The sequence below is a fragment of the Alligator sinensis genome, unplaced genomic scaffold (genome assembly GCF_000455745.1).
Source record: "Alligator sinensis unplaced genomic scaffold, ASM45574v1 scaffold1462_1, whole genome shotgun sequence".
NCBI classification, from domain to species: domain Eukaryota; kingdom Metazoa; phylum Chordata; order Crocodylia; family Alligatoridae; genus Alligator; species Alligator sinensis.
In genome coordinates, this window is record NW_005842850.1 from 551,557 (window position 1) to 566,839 (window position 15,283).

A 15,283-nucleotide genomic window follows, 5' to 3' on the forward strand; every position below is an offset into this window, starting at 1 on the left:
GGTGGGAGCCAGCCCCACTTCTCTTGGAAGTTGGTTCCAGATCCTAGCTCCCCTGACAGTGAAGTAGCGCCTCCTGATATCTAGTCTAAATCTACCCTCTGCCAGCTTGTGACCGTTATTTCTTGTCACTCCTGGGAGTGCTCCGGGGAACAGGGACTCCCCCAATGCCTGCTGGTCCCCTCTGACTAGTTTGTAAACGGCCACTAGGTGGCCCCTCAGCCTTCTCTTGTGGAGGCTGAACAGGTTCAGGTCCCGTAGTCTCTGCTCGTAGGGCCTGCCCTGCTGCCCCCTAATCATGCGAGTGGCCCTTCTTTGGACCCTCTCCATGTTGTCTACATCCCTCCTGAAGTGTGGCGCCCAGAACTGGACACAGTACTCCAACTACGGCCTGACTAGTGTCGCATAGAGGGGGAGGATCACCTCCTTGGACCTGCTTGAGATGCATCTATGGATGCATGACAGGGTGCAGTTGACCTTCCTAACCACGTCCCCACACTGTCGGCCCATGGTCATTTTGGCATCAGTAATGACTGCAAGATCCTTCTCTGCCTCTGCACTGACGAGAAGGGAGTTCCCCAGCCTGTAGGTATGCTGCTGGTTCTTCCTCCCCAGGTGCAGCACCTTTCACTCGTCAGTGTTGAAACCCATCCTGTTCTCATCTGCCCACCCCTGTAACCTGTCTAGGTCTGATTGCAGCCTATTCCTCCCTTCTAGCCTACCCACTTCCCCCCACATCTTAGTGTCATTTGCGAATTTGAACAGGGTGCTTTTTACCCCCTCGTCCAAGTCACTGATGAAGATGTTGAACAGTGATGCCACATGCTCTGAAGGGTGAGCAATTCCTACTTAAAATGTTGCTTCCACTAGGAAGGTGAGAGTGAAAGCTGGTGAGAAGTACCCCCCAGTGATTTTTTTAACGGGTATTTGCAAGTGAGGGCCAGCAAGAGCTGGAGGGCTCCAGCTTTGCTCTCCTCCTCTGCCAGCCTTCCAACCGGGAGCCGAAATAGCTTGTCTCTCAATTTGGTTGTATAACCCTCTCTCTTTTTCCCACTGGTCAGGAGGAGGAAGCGTGACGAGGACAGGCACGACATCAACAAGATGAAGGGCTACACCTTGCTGTCAGAGGGCATTGATGAGATGGTGGGGATCATCTACAAGCCCAAAACCAAGGAGACTCGGGAGACCTACGAAGTGCTGTTGAGCTTCATTCAGGCAGCCCTCGGGGACCAGGTAAAACCCCAGCCTAGCCAGTCAGAGCACCGTCGTTCTCACTACTTGCAAGGTGCACACATGGCAACTGGGCGGAGCTCTTAGGACTCCCGGGGCCTTGAGTGGGGGAGAATTGCAGCTCAGACTGTGCAACTTTCTGGACTTTGGGCCCTTTCTTCTCTTGCTCCCTAGTAATGGATGAAGGCTTTGCAAGGCTGGGTGATTTGGGGGTTTGTAGGCCTAAAAACACCTCCATGTGATAAACCTAGAGATCTCCAGTAGGAATCCATGGTGTCAAAGCTGTTCCACTCTGTTGTGGGCTGGCTACTTTCTTTGCTATGAAAGAATGGCTCCAGCATTCTCTTCGTAGTCAAGAGAAGTGAAAGCAAAGGGCTGGTTTCTTTCCCAGACAGGGCCTGGAGTCTGACAAGGTTGAGACCCACTGGTCTTCATAAAATTCTGTAAGTCCCTTGGACTTGCTGGAATGCTGGTTTACAGCAGGGGAGTCAAACAGAAGCATCAGGTGCAAGACACAGGAGATGATTGTGCTGTACTCAGCACTGGTTAGGCCTCATCTGCAGCACTGTATGCAGTTCTGGGCTCAACATTTTAAAAGGACATGTAGATGTTAGAGAGGGGCCAGAGGCAGGTGGCAGACCTTGTAAGAGTTGCCTTCCAAGCTCTTGATTGAGAGGCCGAAGGAGCTGGGCTTGGGAATAAGGTGCCTAAGAGAAGACATGATAGCTGCAAAGACTTGAAGGGCTGCCATAAAGAAGGAGGAAAGCACCTTTTTTCTCTTGCTGTAGAGATTAGGAGGTGGACTGATGGTTTGAAGATGCAGCCAATAAAGTTAAATTGGATGTCCAGAAAAATGTCCAGCAGGACATTGGCTGCTGTGGTTCCCCTGCTTTACCTATGGCAGGTTCAGGTGTTAAGTGTGTGCTGCATCAGGGTTGATGGTAGTCTTATGTAGAGCTTAGATGCTGGATTTTTCTGGGGTGGTTTGGACAGGGCTGACCCTGCCTCAGGCAAGGGGTTGAACTAGATGTGGCCTCTGGAGATTTCTTCCAGCCCCATTTCTCTAGGACTCTGCAACTCACCCTTTGCCCCAGCCTGGAGGGTTGCTGTGTTTTAGGCAGCTGACCTTCCCGGTGTGGTGTCCTTTATGGAGACTGTTGTCATAGAAAGCACGCTTTTAGCATTCGTCCAGAAATGCCATTGTTTCATGATCACTAGAAATGCTTATCCCAGCAAGGCAATGCTTCCTTAGGTCAGTAGAAGCCAATATGCTGGAGTTACTAGGCTAGTCCCCATTCCTCTTGCAGCCCCGGGACATTCTCTGCGGAGCCGCCGACGAGGTCCTGGCTGTGCTAAAGAATGAGAAGCTGCGGGACAAGGAGCGGCGGAAGGAGATTGACCTACTGCTGGGTCAGACAGATGACACCCGGTACCATGTGCTGGTGAACCTGGGCAAGAAGATCACAGACTACGGTGGTGACAAGGAGATCCAGAACATGGGTACAAGCTGTGGCGTGGCTCCCTTGCACGTGGTCGTTGTAATACAGGCTGGGAGAGCCCCTCTTGGCCTGTGGTACAAGAGATAATCCTACATTGGGTTAGGGTGTTCAATTAGGGGGAGCTAGAAACTGAGCTCTGGGCTGGGAAATTTTCTTCTGTGCAGCATGGTTATTAACTCACTGCATGTGGAAACTAAGGGCTGCACCCCACTCTCCCCCAAGCTGTGCACACAATTCTCTTGGGTGTCTGCTGGAGCCCTGCCCACCTGCTCCTCCTTAAATCCCCTCAGGCTCCCATGATCTGAATCTGGCCTGCAAGCCATACGCTTGGCCCCACCTGCCTTTAAATGGCGCTGAAGTCCTTAAATGTGGTAGAGTGAGAGCGGAGCTCTGGCTTGACCTTGAGTTGCCTCATCCTTTGCAGATGATAACATTGATGAGACCTACGGTGTGAATGTGCAGTTCGAGTCTGATGAAGAGGTAAGTCAGCAGTCGCCTCTTCTCGCCGTCCCTTTGTGCTGCTGGCTGTGGAGTGGGCTTGTTCTCATTGGTTTCACCACTGGAGCATCCTGGGCTTTGGCTCTGACTCAGCTGTGTTAGTGAGGGGAGGCTAGGCTGGATGTTGCTTTAAACATTGCTTCTTGGCCCTGAGAGACTGCCTACAATTCTGCCAAGGGAGGCGTAGCGATATGAATTCCATAGCGCAGCTCAGAGTGCCAGATGCTTGCCTTATGCCTGCCCTCCAGCTCCCAACTCAGCATTCCCTTGGTCTCTCTGTTCACACCTGTTTCATTCAGTGCCTATTTTAGAGTGCACTGGACTGCTTTATGCTACAGATGGACTCTGGCAAGGAGCTACGCTTCAGAACTTTGCCCTTTGCCAGAGTCTGAGTACCAGAAGAAAAATTAACTGGGATGAGTCCCTTCAGGAAAAATAGACCTGTTTTTCTAAGCCCACTCAACTAAGTCATTTGAGCTCTGAAAAGAACTAACATAGAAAATGTCTCTGTATAGAGCACTACTTGAAACTTGGCATCATTGGCAGAAATTACCGTATTTATTTGCATACAACACTGACCTGTTCCCCCAATTAGTTGTATACTATTGGGGGGGGTGGCATGTCTTCAACAGGGAAACAGATTCAGGGGTGAGGGGCACCTTTTTTTGTTTTTCATTCCACCTTACCATACCAAGGTATGTATTTTATTTGGAGGTGTGTGGTTACAAGTAAACATGGAACTTTTTCCAGGCCCTGAGGGGAAACATTGAATCATGTACATGGTAGCGAGTTCTGAATGGACTTGAGTGTCACAAGACGGATGAGGTTTCCTGACACTGAACTCTGCTACGTTTTGTGTCCTGTAACATATAACTGATGCGAGAGAACTAGGTTTGTTAGACTGTTCCTTTACCATCATGCTTCAGGCTGTAGTTTATATGGGAAGGCCTAATGAGCTCAGTGCATTATTTTTCTACTAATGTTGGGATATATCCAGTACTAGCTACTGCTGAAGGTTCCAACTGATAGCAATAGTCTGCACTTCTGGTCAGCATGGAGATGAAGAACCTTAATGCATTTAGCCAGCAAATGTCTCTCCTGCTATCATACAAAAGTCAGGCAAGAGCAGCTCCAGTGTTGGCCTGGCTGTAGCCTATTCTGTGTGACCCTGAGTTTCAGTCTCTGTCAGAAGAACAGAGCCAGTCCCCTTCCCTGCAGAGCTCTGTGTAAAAGATTAATGGCTCCTAGAATTGTAGAGAAGTTGGGTTTAAGGGACCTCCAGAGGTCAAATCTAGTCCAGCCCCCTGCCTGAGGCAGGATCATCCCTGTCCAAACCTTCCCAGGCAAATCCATCATCTAAACTCTTCACGAAACTACCATTGACCCTGACACAACACAAGACATCAAACCTGCTACAGGTTATGCAGGGGGACCACAGCAGCCAATGTCCTGCTGCTGTAAAAGGATATTAATGTATGCTCAAGATATCCCAGGTAGAGACTGTGCCCTAGAGGAAGGCAAAGCCCCCCTCAGTCCATACCAATCTGACCATGGAGTAAAATTCCCTCCTGACCCCAAATGCAGCCTGTCTGACTCTGAGCAGAGGGGTAAGACCGTCTTGCCAGGAACGTCCAGGTTTGAGTCCCAGCAGGAGCATTGGCACAGCCCGGTCACCGTCTGCAGCCTATTGTACCATGTGAATGGGGAAGCTGAGGTCTTCAGGGATGTGACTTAATTAAGTCTTTTAGGAAATCCTGTCATAGAGTTGGGAATAGAACACAGCCTTGCCTCCTGGTCCGTTGCCTTCAGGGGAGTCCCCTCTAGCTGTCTACACAAATGACATGTCCATCCCTCCTGCCCATGGAAGGAATTAGCAAGTGTTTCCAGGGGGCGTTGCTCTCACCGGAACTGCTTGTTCCAACAGGAGGGCGACGAGGATGTCTATGGTGAAGTGAGGGATGAAGCATCAGACGATGACATGGAGGGGGATGAAGCTGTCGTCCGTTGCACCCTCTCGGCCAATGTGAGTTCCTTGGGGGAGTGGGAAGCTCTTTGGATAGGGGTGTCGGTTTGAAGCCTGGATCTCTCATGTTGGGCTTGAGACCAAGAGCAAATGCTGGGGTGCTGTTCCTTGGTGGGGACCCAAGCAACATACATTCAGCTCCCAGGGTTTAGCTTCATACATGAAACCCAGGGTATATCATAGAGACGTAGAGAAATCAGTCTGGAAGGGACCTCCAGAGGTCACATCTGTTTCAACCCCCTGCCTGAGGCAGGATCAGCGCTATCCAAACCATCCTATCCAAGCCCTAGCCAAACCATCCTAGAGAAGTCCATCATCTAAACTCTTCGTAAAACTACCCTCAACCCTGATAACAACACCTGACATCACACCCAATCCTGCCACAGGTAAAGTAGAGGAGCCACAGCAGCAAATGTCCTGCTGCTGTGAAAGGTTTTTAATATAAATTCAAGAGATCCCAGGCTGAGGCCGTGCCCCAGCTACAGAGGAATGTAACCCCTCTCTCCTCCCCTCCAATCTATCCCAGTCTGAGCAAGAGGTAAAATTCCTTCATGACCCCCAGTGTAGCATTGGTCTGACCCTGAGCAGAGGGAAAGTCCTCTAGCTAGGACCCTCCAGATTTCATTCTCAGCAGGAGCACTGGCACAGCCCAATCACCATCCCCAGCCTTGGCTGCAGCCAACACCCAGTACCACTGAGGAAAGGTTAAAAAAGACCCCCGACATGTAGCAGCAAAGCTTCTGCCACATGTTGCATATATTATGCAGTTGATCGGTCAGTTGTGCAATAAATTAAACCTGCCACACATGAAAAGTAATTATCATGCCACAAAAATGGCTGTCCAGCTAAAACCCCACCAGCTACAAAGCTAATACTTGGAAATATGTAGTAACTTTGTAGCTGGTTCGTATCCTGCTTTAAATTGAACATGTGGTAGAGCCCCCGGGGAGGCAGGTGCAGAATTCCCTCCCTCTCCCACACAGAAGCCAGCAAAACCCAGAAGCCTGAGAAATGATGGGGAAGAGGAAAATGTAAAGAGTGTAGTTTGCCTGCACAAGTGATAACAGCTGCTCTGTCTCACTGGAAAGCTTTTTTTCTTGGGAGGGAATCCATCAGGTGACTCTGCCTTCTTTGCTTCAGCTTGTGGCTTCTGGGGAGCTAATGAGCTCCAAGAAGAAGGACCTGCATCCGCGTGACATTGATGCCTTCTGGCTCCAGCGGCAACTGAGTCGCTTCTACGACGATGCCATTGTGTCCCAGAAGAAGGCGGATGAGGTTCTGGAGATCTTGAAAGTATGTAGCCAACCTCCTAGGGGCAAGCAGGTTTGGGCTCCGAGCTACCCAAGCTGCTGGGTCTATCACGTGTGTTAATGCGTTAATGTAGGCAAAGAGCTTGCCTCATACATGCTACCATGCCAGGCTTAATTCCTTGGTAGAAATGTTCTCTCTGGACACAATTACTGTAGAACCGCTCGCTAGGAACTGTCAAAAGTCAGGTCGCTAGTGGTTTTTTTTATGTCAGTCTCTAGTCCGCAGAGCCAAGGCTTCTCCCCACCCCGCTTCACATGGCTAGATGGGTCCCTACTGGGCCTGCCCCAGGTGCTAGATCAAGACCACCAGCTGAATCCAGCCCTGCCCTGGAGCCCTGCCTGCTGGGATATGAGAGCTCTACCCCCCTGCCACTTCCTTTAAGGGGTCACTTTGTGGGCAGCAGATACGTAACTGACCTTTCCATGCCTTCTCTTCCCAGACAGCCAGCGATGACCGTGAGTGCGAGAACCAGCTTGTCCTGCTCCTGGGTTTCAATACCTTTGACTTCATCAAAGTACTGAGGCAGCACAGGATGATGAGTGAGTGTTGGGCCCATGGTGGTGGTGATTGGGGGAGGGGAGGGTGTCTTTCCTATATTTGCCATGATGCTTTACCTGTCCTGTGAGTGGGCTTCCAGCCCTACATCTGCTAGCTTCCACTCCTCCCTGTTGGCCTACCATCAGTGCTCTTTGCTCCCTGCTCCACCCCAACTGTTATTGGCTGTCGTGTGTCCCTTACGCATAGTTGCTGCTTCTTCCCCTGAGCTCTGTTCTCTCCCCAGTCTTGTACTGCACGCTGCTGGCTAGTGCCCAAAGTGAGGCCGAGAAGGAGAGGATCATGGGGAAGATGGAATCGGATCCCGAGCTGTCCAAATTCCTGTACCAGCTGCACGAAACAGAGAAGGAGGATCTCATTCGGGTAAGGATGGAGGCGCCTTTGGAAAGAGAGCGGTAGAGCCAGAGGGGCATCTATTGTGTAGCGAGAGAGATGGCCAAGATGACATGGTTTGGGTCAACCCCTATCCCTATGCCACAGCAGGCGAAAGCCAGTTACTTCCAGCCTGTGGGCAACAGATGGCCACTCCGTGGCTTAGGTGACTGTAGAGATTCGGTCTGATGTTGCAGGCTGAACGTGCATCTTTCTTGAGCATGTTTTAAAGTGGGCTCCTCCAGACAAAGCATAGCCCTAGAGGTTGCTTTAAAATCTTGGATCCGGGAGCCAATGAGCTGTTGAGAGAGAGAGGAGTTTTCACTCCAGTCATGCAGGTTTATTCAGCAGACAGCACACACTCCTCTACATAAAACTACACTAGTTACCTTGCATATGAGTCTTGGGCCACATCCTGTTGATCAGACAGTCCAGGATCTCATTGAGATGGTCAGGGGCATAGTCTAGGGACCCTGCTACACATTCAAATTAGCTACACATTTGCAAGCACTAACTTTGTAGGTGGTTGGTTCCTTTTATAGCTACACGGCCATTTTTATGGTGTGATAATGACTTCGGACATGTGGCTTGTCTAAATTTTTTATGCAATTAACCAGTTAATTGCATGTTAGCTATTTTGCATGTGTGGCCAGTGTAAATTTATTGCATGGTTCACCAGTGAATTGTGTAATATATGTAACTTATAGCAGGGACATTTTTTATGCCTTTTGTTACTTGCACGCTCATTATGTTTACCATGATTTGTGCTACTGTTTTTGGCTGTTACAGGTTATTTGCATAATTGAGTTGTCAAGGTTGGGTATTTTTCTAACACCCTGGATGCACTGATGCCCCCAGCTCGGCAGATATTTCTTATAATTACACTTGTTTTCTTTCTGAACATCTTCCCACTGGCCTTGATGAATTTTCTACTTGGACAAAACTTGCAGCTGCTTTGCTCAACTTTAATGAGCTAGCGGCTTTGTAGCAAGCTGGGTTACAGTGCGACACATCATGGGAGTGGACACTAGTCTTTATAGTTACACAGACTCTTACTCTGTATGGTTGGCCTGTCAGCGATCGGTAAAAGGCAGTGCCATTCCACCTTCCTAATCTCTGTGGTGGGGTCCTCTGATGCCAGCCTCCTTAAAGCATAGCAGATGCACTCCTCGGAGGAGCTTTGGTACAACAGCCTCTAGACTGATGCACTGAGATACCCAGACCACTATTAAGGTGTGCGGATTCCTTGAGTTTCCAGCATGCAGCTGTGAGATGATGCATTTGTATTCCTAGTGCTGTGAAAGGGGTCAGCCACAGTGGTGTCACCCCAGAGTAGTCCCCTCCGTTCTCTGGAGAGATGTAGTTGCATCTGCCCTCATAGCACTGCTCTGTAGTGGAAGGGGGTGCTGTTCAAGCTTGATGGGCATCAGTCTGCAAAGGGGGTAACCGCCATCTGCCTTCTCTCTCCCAGGAGGAGCGCTCTCGCAGGGAACGTGTCCGCCAGTCCCGGATGGACACAGATCTGGAAACCATGGACCTGGATCAGGGTGGAGAGGTAGGTGTCGTCGCACCACGTGGTGGTGAGATGCAGAAGGTAGCAGCTAGATAAGGAACTATGTGAGCGTAGTGAGATGTCTTCAAATGGTGGAGGTCACGCAGATGCCATGATCTTGCTGGCTGCAGATAAGGGTGGTCAGGGAACCTTGGTCTCACTTGGGATGGGGAGGTTCCCATGGCAACGCTTTGTGTACAGAGGACAGTCAGAAGCATCTCCCACCCATTCCTTGACTCTAACCTTGTTGTCCCCAGGTGCTGGCCCCACGGCAGGTGCTGGACTTGGAGGACCTGGTGTTTGCCCAAGGCAGCCATTTTATGGCCAACAAGCGGTGCCAGCTGCCTGATGGCTCCTTCCGTCGCCAGCGCAAAGGCTACGAGGAGGTGCACGTCCCTGCCCTAAAACCTAAGCCCTTCGGCTCTGAGGAGGTAGGTGACCCAGCCCTGTCCCACTGTGTTGGTGGCAGGAGGGTTAGGTTGCTGCCCACTTCATAAGGCACCCCTTGCTGCCCACTTCATAAGGCACCTGCTGTACCAGTGGTGTTCTTCACTCTCAGCACAAGGCTCAGAGTGGTATGAGGGGCAGCCTCTACAGTCTTCTTGGTGGCTCCATAAAGCTTGTTCTGTCTCCAGTGCCTGGCCTAAGAACATCAGAACTGCTGTGTCCTGGGTCAGACCAGAAATGCATCTCGCCCAATCTCCTGGGTCTCTCAGCAGCGGAGGTCAGGAGGGTGAACTGAGTCTCACCAGGGCTTTTCCCCCACTGTTCCTCTCAAGGTCTAGGAAGTTCTGATTCAGAGTCAATAATAAACCCCTGTGGATTTTCACTTCACCTTTCAGTATTTTGTTAAATCTTTTTTATGTTCTCCATCAATCATTTCTCTTCCATACTGAACAGGCCTGGCTTCTTTAGTCTCTCCTTACGTGGAAACTCCTCCATAGCACTTATCATCCTTATGATAAGGATGGAAGGTACAGCCCTTCTCTGTACCTTCTCTAGTTCTTCTAGATTGTTTTGGAGGTGTGGTGGACCAGAACAGGGCACAGTCTTCAAGCTGTGGTTGCACCATGCATTTATAAAGAAGCATTGGGATACTTCAGAGTTTTGACTTATAAGAAACCTCTTCTAAGCTGCATGTGCCTGAGATCTCTTGCCTCTGGTGGTGCAGGGGGACTGGCTTTTGCTGCTCACAGTGTTTCCTTTTTCCAGCAACTGGTTTCTGTGGACAAGTTACCCAAGTACGCTCAGGCAGGCTTTGAGGGCTTCAAGACCTTGAACCGGATCCAGAGCAAGCTCTACCGTGCTGCGCTCGAGACGGACGAGAACCTGCTGCTGTGTGCTCCCACGGTGAGAATGCAGGACCGGCTCCTCTGTGTGTTTAGCAGCAGATGCCTCAGCCACCTTCCTTTGGTGTGCCCCAGGCTCTGGAGTCTAGCCCAGCTCTGTTCCCAGAGCCCTGGCCTCTCCTTACAGAAGCGTGTTGACCCTTGGAGAAAATTATATAGGTCTGAGGGTTGCTTTTGGCATCTGAGTGAGTTCTCCAGTGGAATGAATGCAGAAGCAAAGTTTGTTAGAACTCTCCAAAAGGAACACAGCTAGCAGATAAAGAACAATGCTCTCTAGAGCAGATTGGTACAGAGTGGGGAGGTTTTGCCTTCCTCTGGAGCAGGGGGCACAATTTCTTCCTGGAATCTCTTGAGCATAGTTGAACAACCTTATACCAGCAGGACGTTGGCTGCCATGGTCCCCCTGTGGCAGGTTCAGGTGCTAAGCCTTATCAGGGTTCAGGTGCTACAACTATCAGGGTTGACAAGAGCTTTGCTAAGAGCTTGGACGATGAATGTGTCTGGAGTGGTTTGGACAGAGCTGATCAGGCAGGGGGTTGGACTAGATGGGACCTCTGGAGCTCCCTTCCAGTCCCACTTCTCTCCAGTTCTATATCTAGCTCTTGTGGCGAAGGGTTAGGCTTGTGGGCACTGACTCCCTGTCCATTGCAGGGTGCGGGGAAGACCAACGTGGCACTGATGTGCATGCTTCGTGAGATTGGGAAGCACATTAACATGGACGGCACCATCAATGTGGATGACTTCAAAATCATCTATATCGCCCCCATGCGGTCTCTGGTGCAAGAAATGGTGGGCAGCTTCGGGAAGGTAAAGGAAAGCCCTTGGCCTTATCCCTACTTGGGCAGAGTGGGGATTGCAGCTAGGGCAGGGGCGGGCAATTATTTTGGGCAGAGGGCCACTTACTGAGTTTTGACAAGCCATTGAGGGCCGTGTGACAGGCAGTCCAGGGCAGATTTATTATTAATTTTCTACATTTTTTAGGGGCCCTGCGGGCCAGATAGAATGGCCTGTCAGGCTGCATCTGGCCCCCAGGCCACATTTTGCCCACCCCTGGGCTAGGGACTTGGGAGCTTGTGTTGGAGCTGGAGGAGAGGGTGTTGTACCTACTAGTACTTTAAATTCCATGATGTCCTAGTCTTGCCCACTTGTGGCAACGCCTCCACTGAAGGCTTTGTAGCGTGGTGCCACTGGCTTCTTTTGCTGTCATGGTCTAGAAAATGCATTCAGTGTTTTTGGGAGCATGGGGTGATCCAGCCCAGCCTCCCAGAGGGGCAGCCCAGAGTCTCTTCTCCCCAAGTCTTCTCCAAGCCATATGCCTATCGCCTGATCTAAGCCGTCAGGACTTCTTCCTAGCGCCTGGCCACTTATGGCATCAACGTGGCAGAACTGACTGGGGATCACCAGCTGTGCAAGGAGGAGATCAGTGCCACACAGATCATTGTCTGCACCCCAGAGAAGTGGGACATCATCACCCGCAAAGGTGGTGAGCGCACCTATACCCAGCTGGTGCGCCTTGTCATTCTGGTGAGTAACGCTGGTGTGGGACAGGCCATTGTAGAGATGGTACATCTTACAGTGCTGCCATAGAGGCCTTGTGGAGATCTTAGTGCTTCTGAAGTGTCCATAATTGCTAGAAGACAGCCCCAAGTGGTGGGACAAGTGTGGCCTTCCATCTGTGCACCCACCCAGCTGCATCCACCCAAAGTAGCTCTACCTCTGCTTTCGCACCTCCAGGATGAGATTCACCTGCTGCATGATGACCGAGGCCCTGTCCTGGAGTCGCTGGTGGCGAGAGCCATCCGCAACATCGAGATGACGCAGGAGGATGTGAGGCTTGTGGGCCTGAGCGCTACCCTCCCGAACTATGAGGACGTGGCCACGTTCCTCCGAGTGGACCCTGCCAAGGGCTTGTTCTACTTTGATAACAGGTACCGAGGTGGTGGTCTGTGTGTGGGAAGCAGTGCAGGCCTCGGTGAGATTTCGGTCTAGAAAGGGTTTGGTATGCAGTGGCCAGCAGGGTGGTGGTTTTCACGTGCATCCAAACTGGGCAAGCTCTTCATCCTCCACCCTAAACTGTCTGCAGAAGCTTCTTGGTAGTAGGTTAAAATAGCTGTCACCAAACTGAACCCCATGTAGGATAGGTTGATATTGGTCAGAGGACTTGCAGGGCAGTTGTCTGGCTACAGGCCTCTATAGGGTGGTGGTGCCATAGGCGGCTTGATCCCATGAGTCTTTGTTGCAGCTTCCGCCCAGTGCCCCTGGAGCAGACTTATGTGGGGATCACAGAGAAGAAAGCCATCAAGCGTTTCCAGATCATGAATGAGATTGTCTATGAGAAGATCATGGAGCATGCAGGGAAGAACCAGGTAGGTCTGCTGGGCTTTAAGACTGGGACATGCAGTTGAGCTGATGGCCCATTCACTGGGCTCTCTCTAGGCAGCCTCGCTCTGCTCCCTGGGTAGCTTGTGCCTTGTCACCGTGATGGAGATGGGTTGTGTGTATCTATAGTGTCTCTAACCACTGCCCATCGCAGTCTGGGCACTTACATTCTGCCTTGGCTGATGTGCCTTCTCCCAGACGTGCCTGGGAGGCAGAGCTGGCTGGAGCTGTGTCCAGAACTAGGCATCTCTCGTGCCTTTAGTCTGCTTCTGCAATGGCCCCTTTGTCTGTTCTCAGGCCAGGCATGATGCTTCTTCTCTTAGACTAGTTCTGGGGCTCTGTCTTGAAGGCTTCCCCTTTCCATCACCCTGCTGATCTGAGCACAGCGAATGCATGAGAGCAGACGTCCCTGTACACCCGCAGCCATTCGATACTAACAGTGCGGTGTGTTGTCCAACAGGTTCTGGTGTTCGTTCACTCCAGGAAGGAGACAGGGAAGACTGCCCGGGCTATCAGGGACATGTGTCTGGAGAAGGACACTCTGGGCCTCTTCTTGCGAGAGGGCTCAGCCTCCACTGAGGTCCTGAGGACAGAAGCTGAGCAGTGCAAGGTGAGGGTGGGAAGAGCGCTGGGTCAGCTGCCTTCCAGGGTTGTGTTTTGTGCTGATCCTGTGGGTTAGGCTTGCATTCTCTTTCACCCCCCACCCATGCTGCTCATTATGAGCCTTCCCCCATTCCTGATCTATCCTGAGGACTCCCCAACTCTCTCTGCTCCAGAACCTAGAGCTGAAGGACCTGCTGCCCTATGGCTTTGCAATTCACCATGCTGGGATGACCAGGGTGGACCGGACGTTGGTGGAGGATCTGTTTGCTGACAAGCACATCCAGGTGAGTTCCCACTCTCGAGGCAGAAACATGTATGGCTGCGTGTCCAGATCTTTCACTGCATGACACTTGAGCAGTATATTTGGTGCCTTGGCCTGTGTGCAGCGCAAGTCTGGATCAGGCATCCCAGGCCTGGTAAGTTGTGTCTTAACAAAGCTAGGGCCTGGTCTTCTACTGAGACTGGAACCTTTGGCTCTTTCTTGAGAGAGGTCTGAGGCTGCAGCCCAGCGGCCAATGAACAAGGCTTAGCCAGGAGCTAAAAGAAGAAAGCCTTTCCTATGAGCATGGAGCAGTGATTCTCAACTGGGGATCACAGCACCCTGGGGTGTCACAGGGTGCTGGATCATGATAGGCCTATTAAGCAGGCAGGTACAGTTTAACAGATAAACCCAGAGGTTTGCATTAGGAATTTGGAGCACCCAAACCATTTGGGGAACCCATCATTGTCTGGTTTCTTTGCAACAGAAAAATGACTCTAGGATTTTTCTGTAGTCCAAAAAAAAGAAAAAGGATTATTAAAAGCTGTTAGTGTCTAAGGCAGGGGTAGGCAAAACATGGCCCGTGGGCCAGGTCTCGCCCACCAGCTGACCTGGATCCGTCCCCATGGCTACCCTCGTGGTGCTCTGCATGGGACTGAGCCCCACACACCTGTCAGGATAGTCTGTGCTATGCTCCCGCCAGTGCCCGCTGGCCCGGGCCCCGACCAGCATATGTAGCTTCCAGCAGAGCTGTTTGCAGTGCTGCTTTGCTCCCCTTGTCTCCAGGATGAGCCACCCAGCTGAAGCTTTCCCCTGCCCGTAGCAGTGCAGCAGGGGAAGGAGCGAAAGGAAGAGCTGGTGCTGGAGGCAAGAGGAGGAGAGCAGCACCTGGCCAGCTGCAGCCACATTGGGCGTAGCCCTGGCAGAAGTTGCACGCACTGGCTGGGGCCCTGGTTGGCAGGGCTTTTCGGCTCCCCTTGCCTCCAGCCCCAGCTCCTCCTCCTGCTCCTGCCCCTGCTGCACCGCTCTGGGCAGAGAGGAGCTTCAGCTGGGCGGCTCCTGCCTCAGCTCATGGGACTTCAGCTGTAGCTCTTAGCTGCCTTCCACCCACCCAGTGCAATGAGCAGGTGGAAGGTAGCTAGGAACTGGAGCCAGAGCCCCAAGTGCTGGGGCAGGAATTGCCCTGCTGAAGCTTCCCCCTCGCACCCACCCACCCAGAGCAGCACAGCAGGAGGAGGAGCCACTGCCAAAGGCAAAGGGAGCAGAATAGCCCTGCCGGCCTGAGCCCTGACCTGCACACAGCTTCCAGCAGGGCTGTTCCCAGTGTGGCTGTAGCTGACTGCATGCTGATCTGCTCCCCTTGCCTTCAGAAGTGGCTCCTTGTGCTCTTGCCTCTGCTGACCCACTTCAGGCAGCTCCCACTGAAGGTGAGGGGAGCAAAGCAGCACCCAGCCGGCTTCAGCCGCACCAGGAACAGCCCTGCCAGAAGCTGCGTGCAGCAGAGCTCGCTTGGTCTATGGCTGCCTCCATGGCTTAGACCCATATGGAGTGTCACAGGGGCAGCTGTGGACTGGACAGGCTCTGCTGCATGCAGCCCCTGGCTCCCCCTCCCCTCCCTTCACCCTCAGCTGGCTCCCAGGCACTCTCTTCTTCCCC

The 15,283-nt window shown here is 51.9% G+C and overlaps 1 protein-coding gene across 1 annotated transcript in view; it reads left to right on the forward strand.

Annotated features, from left to right (window-relative positions):
- The window catches only part of SNRNP200 (small nuclear ribonucleoprotein U5 subunit 200), a 44,494-nt gene that overhangs the window by 7,330 nt on the left and 21,881 nt on the right, over positions 1 to 15,283 (forward strand). The window contains 16 exon segments of the mRNA XM_006035537.3: positions 1,059 to 1,230; positions 2,535 to 2,727; positions 3,151 to 3,206; positions 5,149 to 5,247; positions 6,388 to 6,540; positions 6,998 to 7,097; positions 7,340 to 7,476; positions 8,957 to 9,040; positions 9,295 to 9,468; positions 10,250 to 10,387; positions 11,038 to 11,193; positions 11,740 to 11,910; positions 12,121 to 12,314; positions 12,629 to 12,752; positions 13,226 to 13,375; positions 13,542 to 13,652. Coding sequence (XP_006035599.1) covers positions 1,059 to 1,230; positions 2,535 to 2,727; positions 3,151 to 3,206; positions 5,149 to 5,247; positions 6,388 to 6,540; positions 6,998 to 7,097; positions 7,340 to 7,476; positions 8,957 to 9,040; positions 9,295 to 9,468; positions 10,250 to 10,387; positions 11,038 to 11,193; positions 11,740 to 11,910; positions 12,121 to 12,314; positions 12,629 to 12,752; positions 13,226 to 13,375; positions 13,542 to 13,652 — 2,212 coding nt within the window.